At 32.3% G+C, this 15,042-nt stretch overlaps 1 protein-coding gene and 1 pseudogene across 1 annotated transcript; both read left to right on the top strand.

Moving 5' to 3' along the window:
• The first annotated feature begins 3,136 nt into the window (after positions 1–3,136).
• On the top strand, positions 3,137–5,524 carry LOC111807168 (serine hydroxymethyltransferase 4-like). The gene is made up of 4 exons (XM_023692758.1): positions 3,137–3,887; positions 4,404–4,794; positions 4,885–4,986; positions 5,078–5,524. The coding sequence occupies exons 1-4, from the start codon at positions 3,210–3,212 to the stop codon at positions 5,320–5,322; spliced, it is 1,416 nt and encodes a 471-aa protein (XP_023548526.1). The 5' UTR covers positions 3,137–3,209; the 3' UTR covers positions 5,323–5,524.
• A 6,062-nt stretch (positions 5,525–11,586) lies between these two features.
• LOC111807189 lies at positions 11,587–13,150 on the top strand (annotated as a pseudogene).
• The last annotated feature ends 1,892 nt before the right edge of the window (positions 13,151–15,042 follow it).

The following is a 15,042-nucleotide window of genomic DNA, read 5'->3' as shown; positions in this document are numbered from 1 at the left end:
TAAATATATTTTTTAAACTGTTTTATTTAAAACTAAATGTAATGGTATTTTTTTTTTTTTTTTTTTTTTTAATCTAAGGATATTTTCGATAATTTTGAAATTTTAGAAGTAATTTTAAGATGAAAGATAAAATTCACAGCATTAGACATCAAAAGTAATCATGTTGTTCTCGATCTGGTTAGTTGGGTAGCGTCATCGACCAAGTTTACCAACCACGAGGTGTCATATGGGCTCGTCATAAGTAACCAATGTGATTTAAAATAATAATAATAAAAAAATATTTTATCTTACTATTTAATATCAAATATCTCGTTTAAAAAAAATAAATAAATAAAACTTATATGAAAAAAAAANTTTTTTTTTTTTTTTTTTTTTTTTTTGCGTGTTGGAAAATAAAGGCCGTGGGCCCACGCGATTACAATAAATGAACGGTTGAGATGTACCGCGTGATTTTACCTTTTCCCCAAATGATGCTTTTGGGCTTTTGTCGGAGATCTGAGATGTGATAAGGAGTTAGACTCTCCTGTATCCGAGACTACATAGCTAAAATAGTCTCGACTTTAAATTAGCGACGTGGCTTAAAATCACTGTTAGCCTCGCAATTCAAACGTTCTGATTTAATAACTTTAATTTAATAAAATACAATTATTTTTGCAAATTCATTAATTTTTTTTTGTAAATCCACAATAACAATTATTAAAGTGATTAATTATGATTAATTGATATTAAATTTTATGATAAATGAACTTTTAAGTAGTTGAATAATAATAGAGTGTTTTAAAATTTTTATGATAAACAGTTCTTTCCACCATGTTTTGTCATTATTCACATATGCCCAACAAAAATTTGCTCCAAATCAAACCTATGATTGAGCTTGTAAATAGCTCATGCCTTTTTGGCCCGTTACGTATCACCATCAACCTCACTGTTAAAGAGAGGTTTCCACACATTTGTAAGGAATGCTTCGTTTCTCTTTTCAACCGATATGAGATATCACAATCCACCCACCTTAGAGGTCCAACGTTCTCAGTAGCACACCTCTCTGGAGTCTGACTCTGATACCAATTGTAATAGTTCAAACTCACCGTTAGCAGATATTGTACGATTTGGCATGTTACATATTATCATTAGTCTCACAATTTTCAAACACATCTGTAAGGAATTGTTTGTTTCCCTCTTTAGCCGAGGCAAAATCTCTCACGGCATAAATAAATACGCCTTCAAAAGTTTTTTCAAAACTATCCTATCTTCGATATCACGCTCATTCGAATATGGTATCGGTTCATCGAGGTAGGTTTCGACTCCGCTTATTTTGTTTTGCCCGTGTTGCATCATTAAACGTGAATATGCACGTAGCTATATACATCACCAATTAGAAATAATTAAATTAATTTTGTAAATCAAAGATATTTTGCGCAATTCATTGTTGTTTTTTTCCCCTAAAATTACTGAAAAGAATCCAACAAGAGAGAGAAGGAAAGAAAGCAAGATCCAGATCTGGTCTTGCCAGAATTTTGAATAAATAATTTTTATTTATTTATTTATTTAAATATTAAACCCAGCCGACGTGCATTTAAGTTCAAATAAATATTTTAAAATAATATATTAATTACAAAAATCCACTTTATACCTTATTCTTATTTCTTCCACCCACATGCTTGATAATTAAAAGTAGCTATAAATTGAATTTCATAATTTTTAAAAAACATCTTTATTTTATATATATAATTTTGAATTATAATTTTTTATTCCATTAATTTAAAATTTTATAACTAAATTGATAATTTGAAAATTAAAAATCTATATAATTAAATATCAAATTTCCATTGATTTTTTCTTAAACAATAATTTTAATAATAATATGTTTAGAATGTTTATTATTAGTGTCACTATTATTATAATAATTAATTAATTAATAAGCTCGTGGAAGGTTAGTGGGGTTGGTGATCTGTCACCAACCCCCAAATGTGTATATATATATATATCACTTTAAACATTAAAATTTAATTTTTTTAATTTGTGTTTAATTTAAATTTTTTAATATTTTTGATATTTTTTAAAAATTTATTCATCTACTAAACACAAAATTAAAAATATTAAATATATAAAAAAGACAATGTTGGAATTAAATTTATAATTAGAGAAATTCAATGTCGTGCATGATTGTTGTTTTTTATTTTATCTTTCAAATCATTCCATTTTTTAAATGATTTCGGTTTTTAGAAAATTAATTTTTAAAAAAGTAAAAAAGTGGATTGAAGCAATAGGTTGGTGAAATCAAATGACTAAATTGCCCCCAACTACCCCCACATCCCCACCCGATTCACCTACTTGGATCGGTCTTTTTCCTTTTTTCTCAACCAATACCATAAAGTTACGATAGAGAAGATGCAGCGTTTTATCTTTCAAGTTCGCTTCAGAATTAAACGACATGACGAACACGTATAAGCGTCGTTTTGTTGTCCCGAGTGGGGAATGAACCATGAAGGTGAAAAGACACAGTATTTTTTTCTTTAATTTGAAATAAAGATTTAAATTTATCTAGTTTAAAATAAATAAATTAAATATTAAAAATATTTTTAGCCATATATTTAATTAAACTCCAAATAAAATATTAAACTTTAATCAAATGGATATATTACCATAATTAAATTTTATTTTTTTTAATGATATTAAACCTTGTTGTTTTAATATTATATTTAAGTTGTCTTTTAAATAAGGAAAAAGTACTCAAATTCAATTAATTTAATTAGGAATTATCATGTATTTATCTCTAATTTAAAATTCAGAGTTTAAAATTTTAATACAAAATATACAGGTATAATAAATTAATCCTTTTATATAGAATAAAATACTTTATATTTCTTATATTTTAAAATATTAATTATCAGTAGAATATATATATATATAAATAAATTAGAATAAAATGAAAATTAATGGTGAACATGGAAATGCCACCTAATGTAAAAAAGAACAACCAATGGAGCTAATGTCGACACGCTGACAACATTAATTTTAATTATAAAAAAGAAAAACATTTTCCTTATAATAAAAAAAAGAAAAAGAAAAAAAAGGGTACTTTCGTAAATTCACTACCGCCAGTTCTGTTTAAAACCTCACAAATCCCCTCATCTGAAAATTGTCTTTCCCCCATTTTTCAGCTTCTTCTTCTTCTACTCAAATTTCTCTGTAATTTCTCTTTTCTCGCCATGGATCCCGTCAATGCTTGGGGCAATACTCCTCTCGTAAACGTTGATCCTGAGATCTTCGATTTGATCGAGAAGGAGAAGCGTCGCCAATGCCGCGGAATCGAGCTCATTGCTTCTGAGAATTTCACCTCCTTCGCCGTCATCGAGGCCCTCGGAAGTGCCTTGACCAACAAGTACTCCGAGGGCATGCCGGGGAACCGATACTACGGTGGAAACGAGTTCATCGATGAGATCGAGAATCTCTGCCGTTCTCGAGCTCTCGAGGCTTTCCATGTCGATCCGGCCAAATGGGGCGTTAATGTCCAGCCCTACTCTGGTTCTCCGGCGAATTTCGCCGCCTACACCGCGTTGCTTCAGCCGCATGACCGGATTATGGGGCTGGATCTTCCTTCTGGTGGCCATTTGACGCATGGTTACTACACCTCCGGAGGGAAGAAGATCTCCGCTACCTCGATTTACTTCGAGAGTTTGCCTTACAAGGTTGATTCCGCCACTGGATTTATTGATTACGATAAGTTGGAGGAGAAGGCTTTGGATTTCAGGCCGAAGTTGATTATCTGTGGTGGCAGTGCGTACCCGAGGGACTGGGATTATGCCAGATTCAGGGCAATTGCTGATAAATGCGGTGCCCTTCTGCTCTGTGATATGGCTCACATTAGTGGTCTCGTTGCTGCTCAGGTATATAATGAAACAAATCTATGAATTGAGTTCTATAATTTATCATTTTATCTTGCGAAAGTTGCCAATTGGATGTTGTTTTCCATTTCTGAATTTGGATCTGCTGGTTTATGTTGATTAGGAATAGTTAGAAATGGCACAGGTTTTCAGATCTATAATTGTTTGAGCATCTTACGCAGCAGGATCTGGCATACTAAGAAGCTTATTTAATGCCTAATTATCGATGCTACATTGCTTTGTAACAGAAGATAAATTATGTTCAATGGATTGATGGAACGGTTATGTTTTCAATTGTTTCTTACAAACATTTTGCATTCCTTGTTCTTATGATTAAGTTTTAAATGCTAGATTAAAATCGAAATGAAGATCTGCTTTGAGAAAATGGATAGATTTCTGCCTCGTTTTGTTTTGAACTGATATTATGATTGCTTATGATCTCTGTTTCTTTTCTTGCAACTTAAGCGAGTTGGGTCTGGCTGGTATTTTAAAATATTGATGTCCAATGATCGATTGCAGGAAGCTGCGAACCCGTTCGAGCACTGTGACGTCGTGACGACCACGACTCACAAGAGTTTGAGGGGTCCTAGGGCTGGTATGATCTTCTATAGGAAGGGTCCAAAGCCCCCTAAGAAGGGTCAGCCCGAGAATGCTGTCTATGACTTTGAAGACAAGATCAACTTCTCTGTCTTCCCAGCCCTTCAGGGTGGCCCTCACAATCATCAAATTGGCGCTTTAGCTGTTGCCTTGAAGCAGGCTATGTCCCCTGGGTTCAAGGTCTATGCGAAACAAGTTAAGGCCAATGCCGTGGCCCTCGGAAATTACCTGATGAACAAGGGCTACAAACTTGTCACCGGAGGAACCGAGAACCATCTCGTTCTCTGGGATCTTCGTCCTTTGGGATTGACCGGTAATTTTGTGGAATCAACCTAAGAAAACTAACAGGAAGAACATATTCTGTTTTGGTAATGTAACAATGTTGTGGTAATTCCTTTTGCAGGCAACAAGGTCGAAAAGCTTTGCGACTTGTGCAACATCACTGTAAACAAAAACGCCGTGTTTGGCGACAGCAGCGCATTGGCTCCCGGAGGTGTTAGAATCGGTAAGTTACCGATATCATAATCCACAGTCCTTAACTTGTTCTTCCTTTAATCATGATTAATAAGACATCGAATTGTGATGGCAATCGTTAGGTGCACCGGCCATGACTTCTCGAGGTTTGGTCGAGAAAGACTTCGAACAGATTGCTGAGTTCCTGCACCGTGCTGTAACCATCACCTTGAATGTCCAAAAGGAACATGGAAAGCTGTTGAAGGACTTCAACAAGGGTCTGGTAAACAACAAGGAAATCGAAGCACTGAAGGCGGACGTCGAGAAATTTTCTGGCTCGTTCGAGATGCCGGGTTTTCTCATGTCTGAGATGAAGTACAAGGATTAGAAAGCAGACAGACAACAAGATCTTCGGGAAAATTAATAAAGTTTTGGGTGTTGGTTGAATCTTTAAAATCATTTGCTTAAAGTTGAAAAAGTAAAATGAAAAGATTGCCGTTTGTTTGTTTGTTTGTTTTCCTTCTTTTACCAATTTGTAGACTTAGATTTCCATTCTCAATATATTCATTCCAATATTTCCATTTTCGTATTAATAATCACTGTTTTTTTATTAATAATAGGATAATTCTGGGCCGCTATGGGCCCATATTCAATCAAGCCGCAAGGCCCGTTTTTATAATTCTGGGCCGCTGTGGCCCATATTCTTGTTCCTTCGTTTTATTTTGGGCTTTTAGGAGGATTATAGGCCCATTGTTTTTGTAGTAGACAAGATGCTGAACAAATTAGTTAATTATACATAATATTAGAAGAAGTGGTGAATAAAATTGTTAAAATTATTATTCTGTAAATAAATTTGAATTTTGGTCATTACACGTTGGAATTTCTACTATTTTATAATAATAATAATTTTTTTTTTTATTTGATTCATGAATTTTAAAATTGTAATTTAACTTGACCTAGATGGTAATGCAGCGGTAATATCAATGGTTCGAACTATGATGACGGAAATTGAGTTCGAAGTAATATCAAAGGTTCGAATTGTGATGACGGGAATTGAGTTTGAGTTGGGATTTTTCGACGAACTATGAGAAGTGGAGTCGAGCGAGGACTGGAATCGAGCTTGAGCTAAAAATTTGTAAAAAAAATTATTATCCATAAAAAAAAGAACACTTTTAAGAATAAAAATAATTCGATTTAATTACAATGTTGAAATTTAACCAAACGTATGTGGAAATTACGTGGAGGAAACGTCACATTTTGATGTGACGTGTCATTAAATACATTTGAAGCCTATTATTTAATTTTCAACTGTTTTCCCCTAAAAAAAAAGCCATTTTCTTATTATTTATAATTTCCACAAATAACGGAAATTCCTATTTTCGGGGTATTTAACCAACAAAATCATGTTAATAATAATATTAATTTAATTAAATACTAATGATTTTCTCATTAAAAAATTGTTTTTATTTCGAATTATTCCATTTTCCACAAATTTGTACTTTTTTTGGACTTTTGTATCACATGGCCGTATTTATTTCCATACTTTAAAATAAGTCTAATTTCCAACCATTAATAATATAGAAGAAACTAGATCTAAAAAAAATCTAATAAATATGAATTTAAAATTAAATAAATTATGAGCTCGATACATCTTCAAACCATTGACAAGTCCCGAGTAGGTGGAAAGAGACCGTGCTTGCGAGAGAAGTGTCGGCAACAAAAATTTAAATAGAAATTTTATCAAACACCTCGTGTGCTCGAGAGAGGTTCAATTTTTTAGTTCATCTGACATTCAAAGCAAAAGCATTAAATACATCTAAGATCTTACTCGACGACATATGCATATCTTAATCAGTTAAGCTTTGCACAGGTTATCGAGAGATTGCTACTATTTATAACACTATTTCTGTCTCGATAATTTCATTCATAACAACTGCATTCAGTAATTAATCGAGAAAGAGAGATCAGTAAGACGACAACTGGAGAGAAAAGGTAAGTGTTCGACACATGTTTTTCATTCTCGACTCTTGTCGTCCACCGCTAGGTTTATAAAGGTAGGGAGAAAATCTCGATTGTATCTGACCCGGGAGAGAGAAATAATAAAAGGAGAGAGAGAGAGTGGAAGGGAAAGGGACCAATGGAATATGGAGTGTTAGTGAGCAATCATTAACAATCCCAACACACCCACATGCCTACATTTGCCCTCCTCACATGTCCACCGTCACTTTCTCGACCAAAATTTTTTCGTATATTTTCTACGTTCACACTCGGAAATTTTCTTCATAAATATTTATTTAATATTGTCGATTTCCAAATAATTTATAAAGTTCGACCATAATTTTTAGAACAAATTTCAAAATTTAAGATATGATTGAAATTTACAAAAATGAGGACCGAGGTCGAATACGACCCTTATAAAAACGGTCGTTTTTAGGGTTTCGAGTCTAAAATTAAAAAAAAAAAAATATATAAATATTATTTTGCAATAGGAAGCTTCTGGAAGGGCCTCCCTCTCTCCACCAATCATTCTGCCGACATTTCCAGCGAGGCAAGAACACCTAATTATCTAACTTTTTCACATTTATTATTATTATTATTATTATTTTAATTTTCTAATAATGTTTAAATTTGGGACCTTTTAGTCTTCTTTTCAAATTTCACTTGATTTTGGGGCAGATTCGCAATTAACTAAAAGAGAGTGCCCATTTTTGCAAGCTAACATATCCAAATGGGATCAAAAAGTAATTATCAAAAGTAAAGATGCCTTAGTTAACAATTAAATATATATATATATATATATATATTTTTTAATTTTAAATCCAAATAGTATTAATTTTTTTAATACTCGAGTCTAGAAATTTAAACATATGATTTCGATACGAAAAATAATTTATTAAATTTTAAAAATTAAGATAATTATTTCTATCTCGAGAAAATAAATAAATAAAATAATTATCGTCAGATATTTGAATTTTGCAAAAAAGGACAAAAATTACAATGTGGTCAAAATTCCTATGTACCCTAAAGAAATAAAAGTCACCCATAGCATTATGATTACCTTTCAAACTTTCCCATTCTTTTCTATCACCTACCTCATAAATACCCCATATTTCATAAATTTATTTTCATTCGGGTCGGGTGTAAGCTAGTGATACTCTCGGCTACAGACTCTCGGTATCTAGGGTGCAACTGTAACAGCCCAAACCAATTGCTAACAGACATTGTTCACTTTGGCTCGTTACATATCATCATCAGCCTCATGGTCTTCAACTGATGTGAGATCTCATAGCAACATTCCACCGTTTCACCTAATAGCACGACGCTTGTATTGCTCTTCTACAACCCCATTTTCACGGTTTAGGTTGTTCCCATTTCGCTCGTCACTGTTACAGAAATTGCTTTAGCTTTATTTTTCCAGTTCACCGTGTTGTCTCTTGTCTGTCCATGGATTCAACGATAGTTTGAGAGGTTTACGAGACTAAAACCAATAAATATCTTTCAATTGCAATAATAGTTTTAAAATGAATAAAAAAAAATAAGTGCAAAATTAAAGATATAAAGTCACACTACCCTATATTCAATTTATGGGTCTAATAGTCCCAAAAATGAGTGGAAACCATACCCTACAACCCCACAAAACCACCAAATTTATTTCATTTATTTATTTATTTATTTTGTCAACTCTATTTCTCTCATTATTAAAATAAATAAATAAATAAATAAATTTATTTATTTATTTATTTCCAATATAATCTTAGTGCCATATTTCAAATAAATATTTTTTATTTACAATTTTAAAAGCACAATATCAAAATCGTATTTTATTTCTATAAATTTAAAATATATCAATTATGGGAAATTAAAACATATTCAATAAGGTAATTTTTTTTAAATAATAGATTTATTCAAACTAGGAATAATTAGAAGTATAGGAAATATTGAATTATTTTATTTTATTTTAATATATAATATTAGAAGACAATTAATAGCCTTCATATTTAGATGTATTTACTAAATGCCATTGTGTTTTATTTTTATTTATTTTATTTTATTTATTCCTTGGGAGACATGGTCGGTTGGAATCAATTATAGACAACAATATGGAGAAAAAGTGTAAGAATTTAATTATTTAATTAAATGATCACATGATGCTTTATTATTCGTATCACTTAACGCGCAAATTATTCATTAAATATTTAAATTCCACGTCAAGTCTTATTATTATTTAAAAAATCATAATATTTTTTTAGTTATTCAATTTACTTAGTCCATGTAAAAAAAATGATATATATATATATATATTTTCGAGTTGGATTAGGTTGAGTCGACATATTATTAATTTTTTTTCTGTTATTTAATAAAATTTTATTTATCTTGTCTAAATTGTCATAAAATTTAAATATCAAAGATTTATACGTCACAACATTTTTAATAATGGTTACAAAACGTCAAATATTTTTAATATTCCTAACAATTTGGTTAGTTTGAAAACACTATTTTCGAGTTGGTTGGGTTGACCTGCAAAAAAAAAAAAAAAAAAAAAATCAAACGGGCAGACTGAATCAATTTTTTAAAATTTTCAAACATTTAACCTAACCCAAACAAAATATATATATATAGTCTGAATTGTTCGAGCTATGAAGTGATTTTCTTATAGCTAATGGATCAAAACAGATAATATCTTCTAACAGTGGACTTTAATGGTTACAAATGAAATTAGAGCTAGCCACTCAGCACTGTGTCAGGGTGGACGTTGGAAAAGTGAATTGTGAGATCTTACATCGGTCGGAGAGGGGAACGAAACATTTATTATATGGACGTGAAAACTTCTCTCTAATAGACGCGTTTTAACATCTAACTAGGGTTTGATAAGAAGTACAAATTTAGGACAATTTGATTATTGACTTTTTAAAAATGTTTTTGTTTTTATTTATTTATTATTTTGGGCTTAGCTGTTAAAATTGGATTGAATTGGGATAATTCTAATTTCCAGCTCATCTTTATTTGACCACCGACGCCAATGCCAAAAGAGGAACAATACGAATTCACTAAAACTCTGACAATCTTTTCACTTTTTGCCCAAATTTTCTTTTATTTCCCAACATGACCCTCTTTCAATAATTATATTAGTTTTCTAACCAATTCTTCTTTCAGAAATAATTAATTTTAAATAATGGTTAACCCAAAATTTGCCCATATAATCCAATATTAGTAAGGGTAATTATTTTTTAATTTGCGTTTAAGTTGGGCAAATAAATAATAATTTAAAATTAAATCTTCAAATTTGTTTTATAAATTTGAAAGAGACATTAATCCATTATAAGATATGTCTAACTTTAAATCTTCAAATTTGTTTTATATTAAAAAGTAGTATATTTTAATTTTTAAACAAATTTAAATATTAATTTAAAATTAAAATTAAATATTAATTCTCAAACTATCCGACAAAAATATAAAACCAAACGCGTCATTGGCTTTTACTCATTTGACTTTAAAGACCATTCCCACTCTTTTTCACTATATATATATATTCTAATTTTTTAGTATTTAAATTATATATTATATTGATAATTTTATTTAAAGAAAAAAAAAATAGAGAATTGGATATGGATGGTTTGCTAGTTGCGGTTTAAGCTCTAAGTGTCCGTATCCGAACACGTTTTATAGTTTTATCTGGTCGATATCTAGACATGTGTTGGCCGTATATAGTTTTATCTAGTCGTATCCGAACATGGTTTGCTAGCAGAGTATTGTTTGTCCCTCTTTAATCAATTATACATCTGATTATTCTCGTAACTTTCATATTGAGTATTGTCCATTCCATGTGCATATCTATGGACCGTGTATAGAGAATGTTAGACGAACACGACTCTTTACAATGGTATGATATTGTCCACTTTGAGTATGAGCTCTCATTGCTTTGCTTTGGGATTTCCCAAAAGGCATCATACCAATGGAGAGAGTATTATTTGTTTATAAACTCATGATTATTCCCTAAATTAGTCGATGTGGAACTTTCTTCATCCAACAGAGAATACTATGCTTTCAATCCCTAACCGTACATTAAAATAGAACATAAAGACACTCATGAATTTAGGTCCCGATAGTCTTGATAGTGAACATATATTCGAATTTCAACACTAAGATCATTTACTGAGTAATAAAGGGACCATCGGTCAATTGACAACTTCTACTAAGGTGACTATGGTTCCCATGTTTAGGGTCGATTTGGTTTTAATTATCATTAATGACCAATTTACCCTTTTAATGATTTTTCCTACTTTTTGGATTACAATTTATATTAAAACTTAGAAGTTATTAATTAATATTTAAAATTTTGTGAGAATTTTAATATGTAAGAAAATAATTGAGGAAATAAATAAAAAAATGTAATAAAAAAGAAGAGTAGGGGCATTTGTGGAAAGGTCTGGTACGTGCCACTTTCCATCTGTAAGAATAAGGAGGAAAAATTGTCGTTAACCAATAACCATTCCCAACCTCTTCTTCTCTCTCTGGGCCCACTTCTTTCTCTCTCTGGGCCCACTTCTTTCTCTCTCTGGGCCCACTTCTTTCTCTCTCTGGGCCCACTTCTTTCTCTCTCTGGGCCCACTTCTTTCTCTCTCATCGCTATATTAATCTTTCCCTAACCCACCGCTCATCTTCAGAGCTCTACTTCTTTAGTTCAGAGCTCTTAGCATTCCAATCTCCTTTCGTTTCTTCTTTTCCTTTTTTTTTTACAGACCTCCGATTGCTCAACAATGGCGTCTCCGCCGGATACCAGCAAAACCCTCAAGCTAGAACGCTACAACAGCTATATCAGGAAAGTCAACAGCACAAAGCTCTTAAACGCCTCATCTAAGCTTCTATTCCGCGCTACTCTTCTTGTCGCTTTGATTCTCGTCTTCATTTTCACCATCAATTACCCAGACAGCGGCGGCGGAAACGGCGGAAACAACCTTCACACTCACCGGAATTTTCTCTCCTCTGCCTTCTACGGCGGGAGTGACCACGGCGGTGCTGTCTGGGAGAAACAAGTCCGGCACTCTTCCACTCCTCATCGTCCTAATGGAATGTCTGTATTGGTCACCGGCGCCGCCGGTTTCGTCGGTTCTCATTGCTCGATGGCGTTGAAGAAACGAGGCGACGGCGTTTTGGGACTTGATAATTTCAATAACTATTACGATCCGTCGTTGAAACGAGCGCGGCAGTCTCTTCTTCTTAAGCATCAGATATTCATCGTTGAAGGCGATTTGAATGACGCGGCATTGCTCGCCAAGCTTTTCGATGTGGTCCCCTTCACGCACATCCTCCACCTGGCAGCTCAAGCCGGAGTTCGTTACGCTATGAAAAATCCCCAATCCTACATCAGCTCCAACATTGCCGGCTTCGTGAACCTTCTAGAAGTCGCCAAAGCCGCCGATCCACAACCGGCGATTGTTTGGGCGTCATCCAGTTCCGTCTAAGGTTTAAACACTGAAAATCCGTTTTCAGAACTCCACCGAACCGACCAACCGGCGAGTCTCTACGCCGCCACGAAAAAAGCCGGCGAGGAAATCGCTCATACTTATAATCATATCTACGGGCTGTCACTCACCGGACTCCGATTCTTCACCGTCTACGGCCCGTGGGGGAGGCCAGACATGGCGTATTTCTTTTTCACAAAGGATATCCTCCAAGGGAAACAAATCGATATCTACAAAACTCACGACGCGAAGGAGGTGGCGCGTGACTTCACGTACATCGACGATATTGTAAAAGGCTGCCTCGGAGCATTAGACACGGCGGAGAAGTCCACCGGGAGCGGCGGAAAGAAGAAATCTCCGGCGCAGTTGAGGATTTATAACCTTGGGAATACGTCGCCGGTGCCGGTAGGGAAATTGGTGTCGGTGCTTGAGAATCTGTTGAATACAAAGGCGAAAAAGCATATAATTACTATGCCACGAAACGGCGACGTTCCGTTTACTCATGCGAATGTTAGTTTAGCGTTTAAGGATTTCGGGTACAAACCATCCACGGATCTACCCACGGGGCTCCGGAAATTCGTGAAGTGGTACGTTGGGTATTATGGAATTCAGTCGAGGGTAAAAAAGGAAAATGAGAAAAATAATAATCAGTCACCCGGGGAATCCGCTTGATTGGTATTTATTTTTCTTATTTCTTTTTTTTATTCCGTCGTCGTCGTCGTCACATGGCCTTCGTCGNCCTTCTCTTTTCCCTTTTTTTTTTTTTTTTGTTTACTTATTTATAATTATAATTATTATTGCTATCGTGGTTTCGGCTGTAGAGGATCGAAGGAATCCACAGCTGTTGTTCATGTTGTAGAAAAGAAAATAGATACAATTTATATGAAAAATAATATTCTGTAATTTCATACCAAAAGGGAAATAGGAGAGAGAAAGTGGGAGGTGGAAATGTTGAAGAGAGAGAGATGGATGATGTAATAATTGGAAGGCGTGGGGTCCACTAGAATGGTTGTGGATCTCAGCCGTTGATTTCATGTGATCAAAAGTTAATTCATTTTCCATCCATATTATGTTTATTTTGTTTTTTTTTTATTCTAAAAATTATTCCTTATAATTTTATCAAACCCTAATAATGAAATTGAAAAATGTCCTTTTCTATCCTTATACTTTGTTGTCACTTTTTTTTTTTGAACGAAACGAGGAGAGATTTACAAAACACTTGATAGAAACTACTACTTTGTATTGCTTCTTATTAAACCAATCGAGAAAAGATTTACAAAACACTTTATAGAAACTACTATTTTGTATTGCTTCTGATTTTTTGGATGATGAACTAAGTAAAGTGGAGGGTATTTAGAGAGGGTAGTCAATCTATTCTTAAAATTGTTCGTTTTTTCTTCAAATACCTAAATTATTTTCCTTAATTTATTCCTAAAATTTTGTAATTATTTTCCTAATTTTATTTCTAAAATCCTAAATCCTAAATATAATTACTTAAGCCAATATATATATTAAAATTTCAATTTTTTAAAGATTTTTTTAATGATGTTTTGTATTTTTTATAATAGAAACTATATTGAAAAATTAACATAATGTAATTAATATATATAATAGAAACTTGATTCTGATTGAACTTTCTTGTAGAAGAGAATCCCTACCTTGTCTTCAAAAAAATAAAATAAAAAAATTAATGGATTTTTATTTATTTATTTATTATTATTATTATTATTATTTTTGTAAGAAATGAAAAAACACAACACAAAGGAATGTCCTAATTTTCTAGAACAGAAAAACATCATATATCTAAAAACTAGATTCTTGTCTAATTCCAAAATATGAAAAATCCCAATTAATTCTTAGTATATGGTCAACAATATTAGAAACCTAAATAAATCTAAAATTATCAAAATATTATTTTTATAATCCATTCAAATATTCCGCACTCACATCATATAAAAATATATTACGATATTAATTCAGCTCTCTATTATAAAGTTCTGTGAATTTAATGATACGAATAATGTGTCACATTTTATTTTTTTCCTATAGTTTATTATATTCTTATCATATTAATTTAAGATATCGTGTATGGGACATGTAATATAACATAAGCTTAAATAATTGTCTTTGATTATGTGTCTGTACACCAAAGCTAAAGTATTTTTTAACTTGAAGAGGAAGAAAACATTTTAGAAGTGGATGTGTCGAGAACAATAGAAGTTATGATTGCTTAAATGACTCGAGAATTTGACCAATTCGAACTATCTAATCCAAACCATAAAAAAAAATTATTATGATATATATATATATATATATATATATAAAATGAGAGTTGCAATCATTAATTGGAGAAAGTATTATAAAATAAATAAATAAATAGGAAAATGTAGGGGGGCAAAATAGACATTGGCCACCTCCAACAAAGTCGATGCTGTCCACCACTTGCTTTCTCTCTCTAGGATTCCCTTTTTTCTTCTTCCACCGACACTTTCTCTCTCTTGTATTCCATTATAAATATATATATTTCTTTTTCATAATGACATCATAATAAAATTATTTAATAATTGAGTCATGAGTTTTTTTTTTTTTTTTTTTTTTTTTTTTTTTTTTTTTTTTTTTTTTTTTTTTTTTTTTTTTTTTTTTTT

The sequence above is a fragment of the Cucurbita pepo genome, chromosome LG12, assembly GCF_002806865.2.
Source record: "Cucurbita pepo subsp. pepo cultivar mu-cu-16 chromosome LG12, ASM280686v2, whole genome shotgun sequence".
NCBI classification, from domain to species: domain Eukaryota; kingdom Viridiplantae; phylum Streptophyta; class Magnoliopsida; order Cucurbitales; family Cucurbitaceae; genus Cucurbita; species Cucurbita pepo.
This window is presented reverse-complemented; position numbering and strand designations above follow the sequence as displayed.

Coding starts and splice junctions, on each gene's coding strand:
- LOC111807168 (XM_023692758.1), top strand. CDS start 3,210: ATGGATCCCGTCAATGCTTGGGGCAATACTCCTCTCGTAAACGTTGAT. Junction 3,888..4,403: donor GTGGTCTCGTTGCTGCTCAG/GTATATAATGAA, acceptor GATCGATTGCAG/GAAGCTGCGAACCCGTTCGA. Junction 4,987..5,077: donor TCCCGGAGGTGTTAGAATCG/GTAAGTTACCGA, acceptor GGCAATCGTTAG/GTGCACCGGCCATGACTTCT.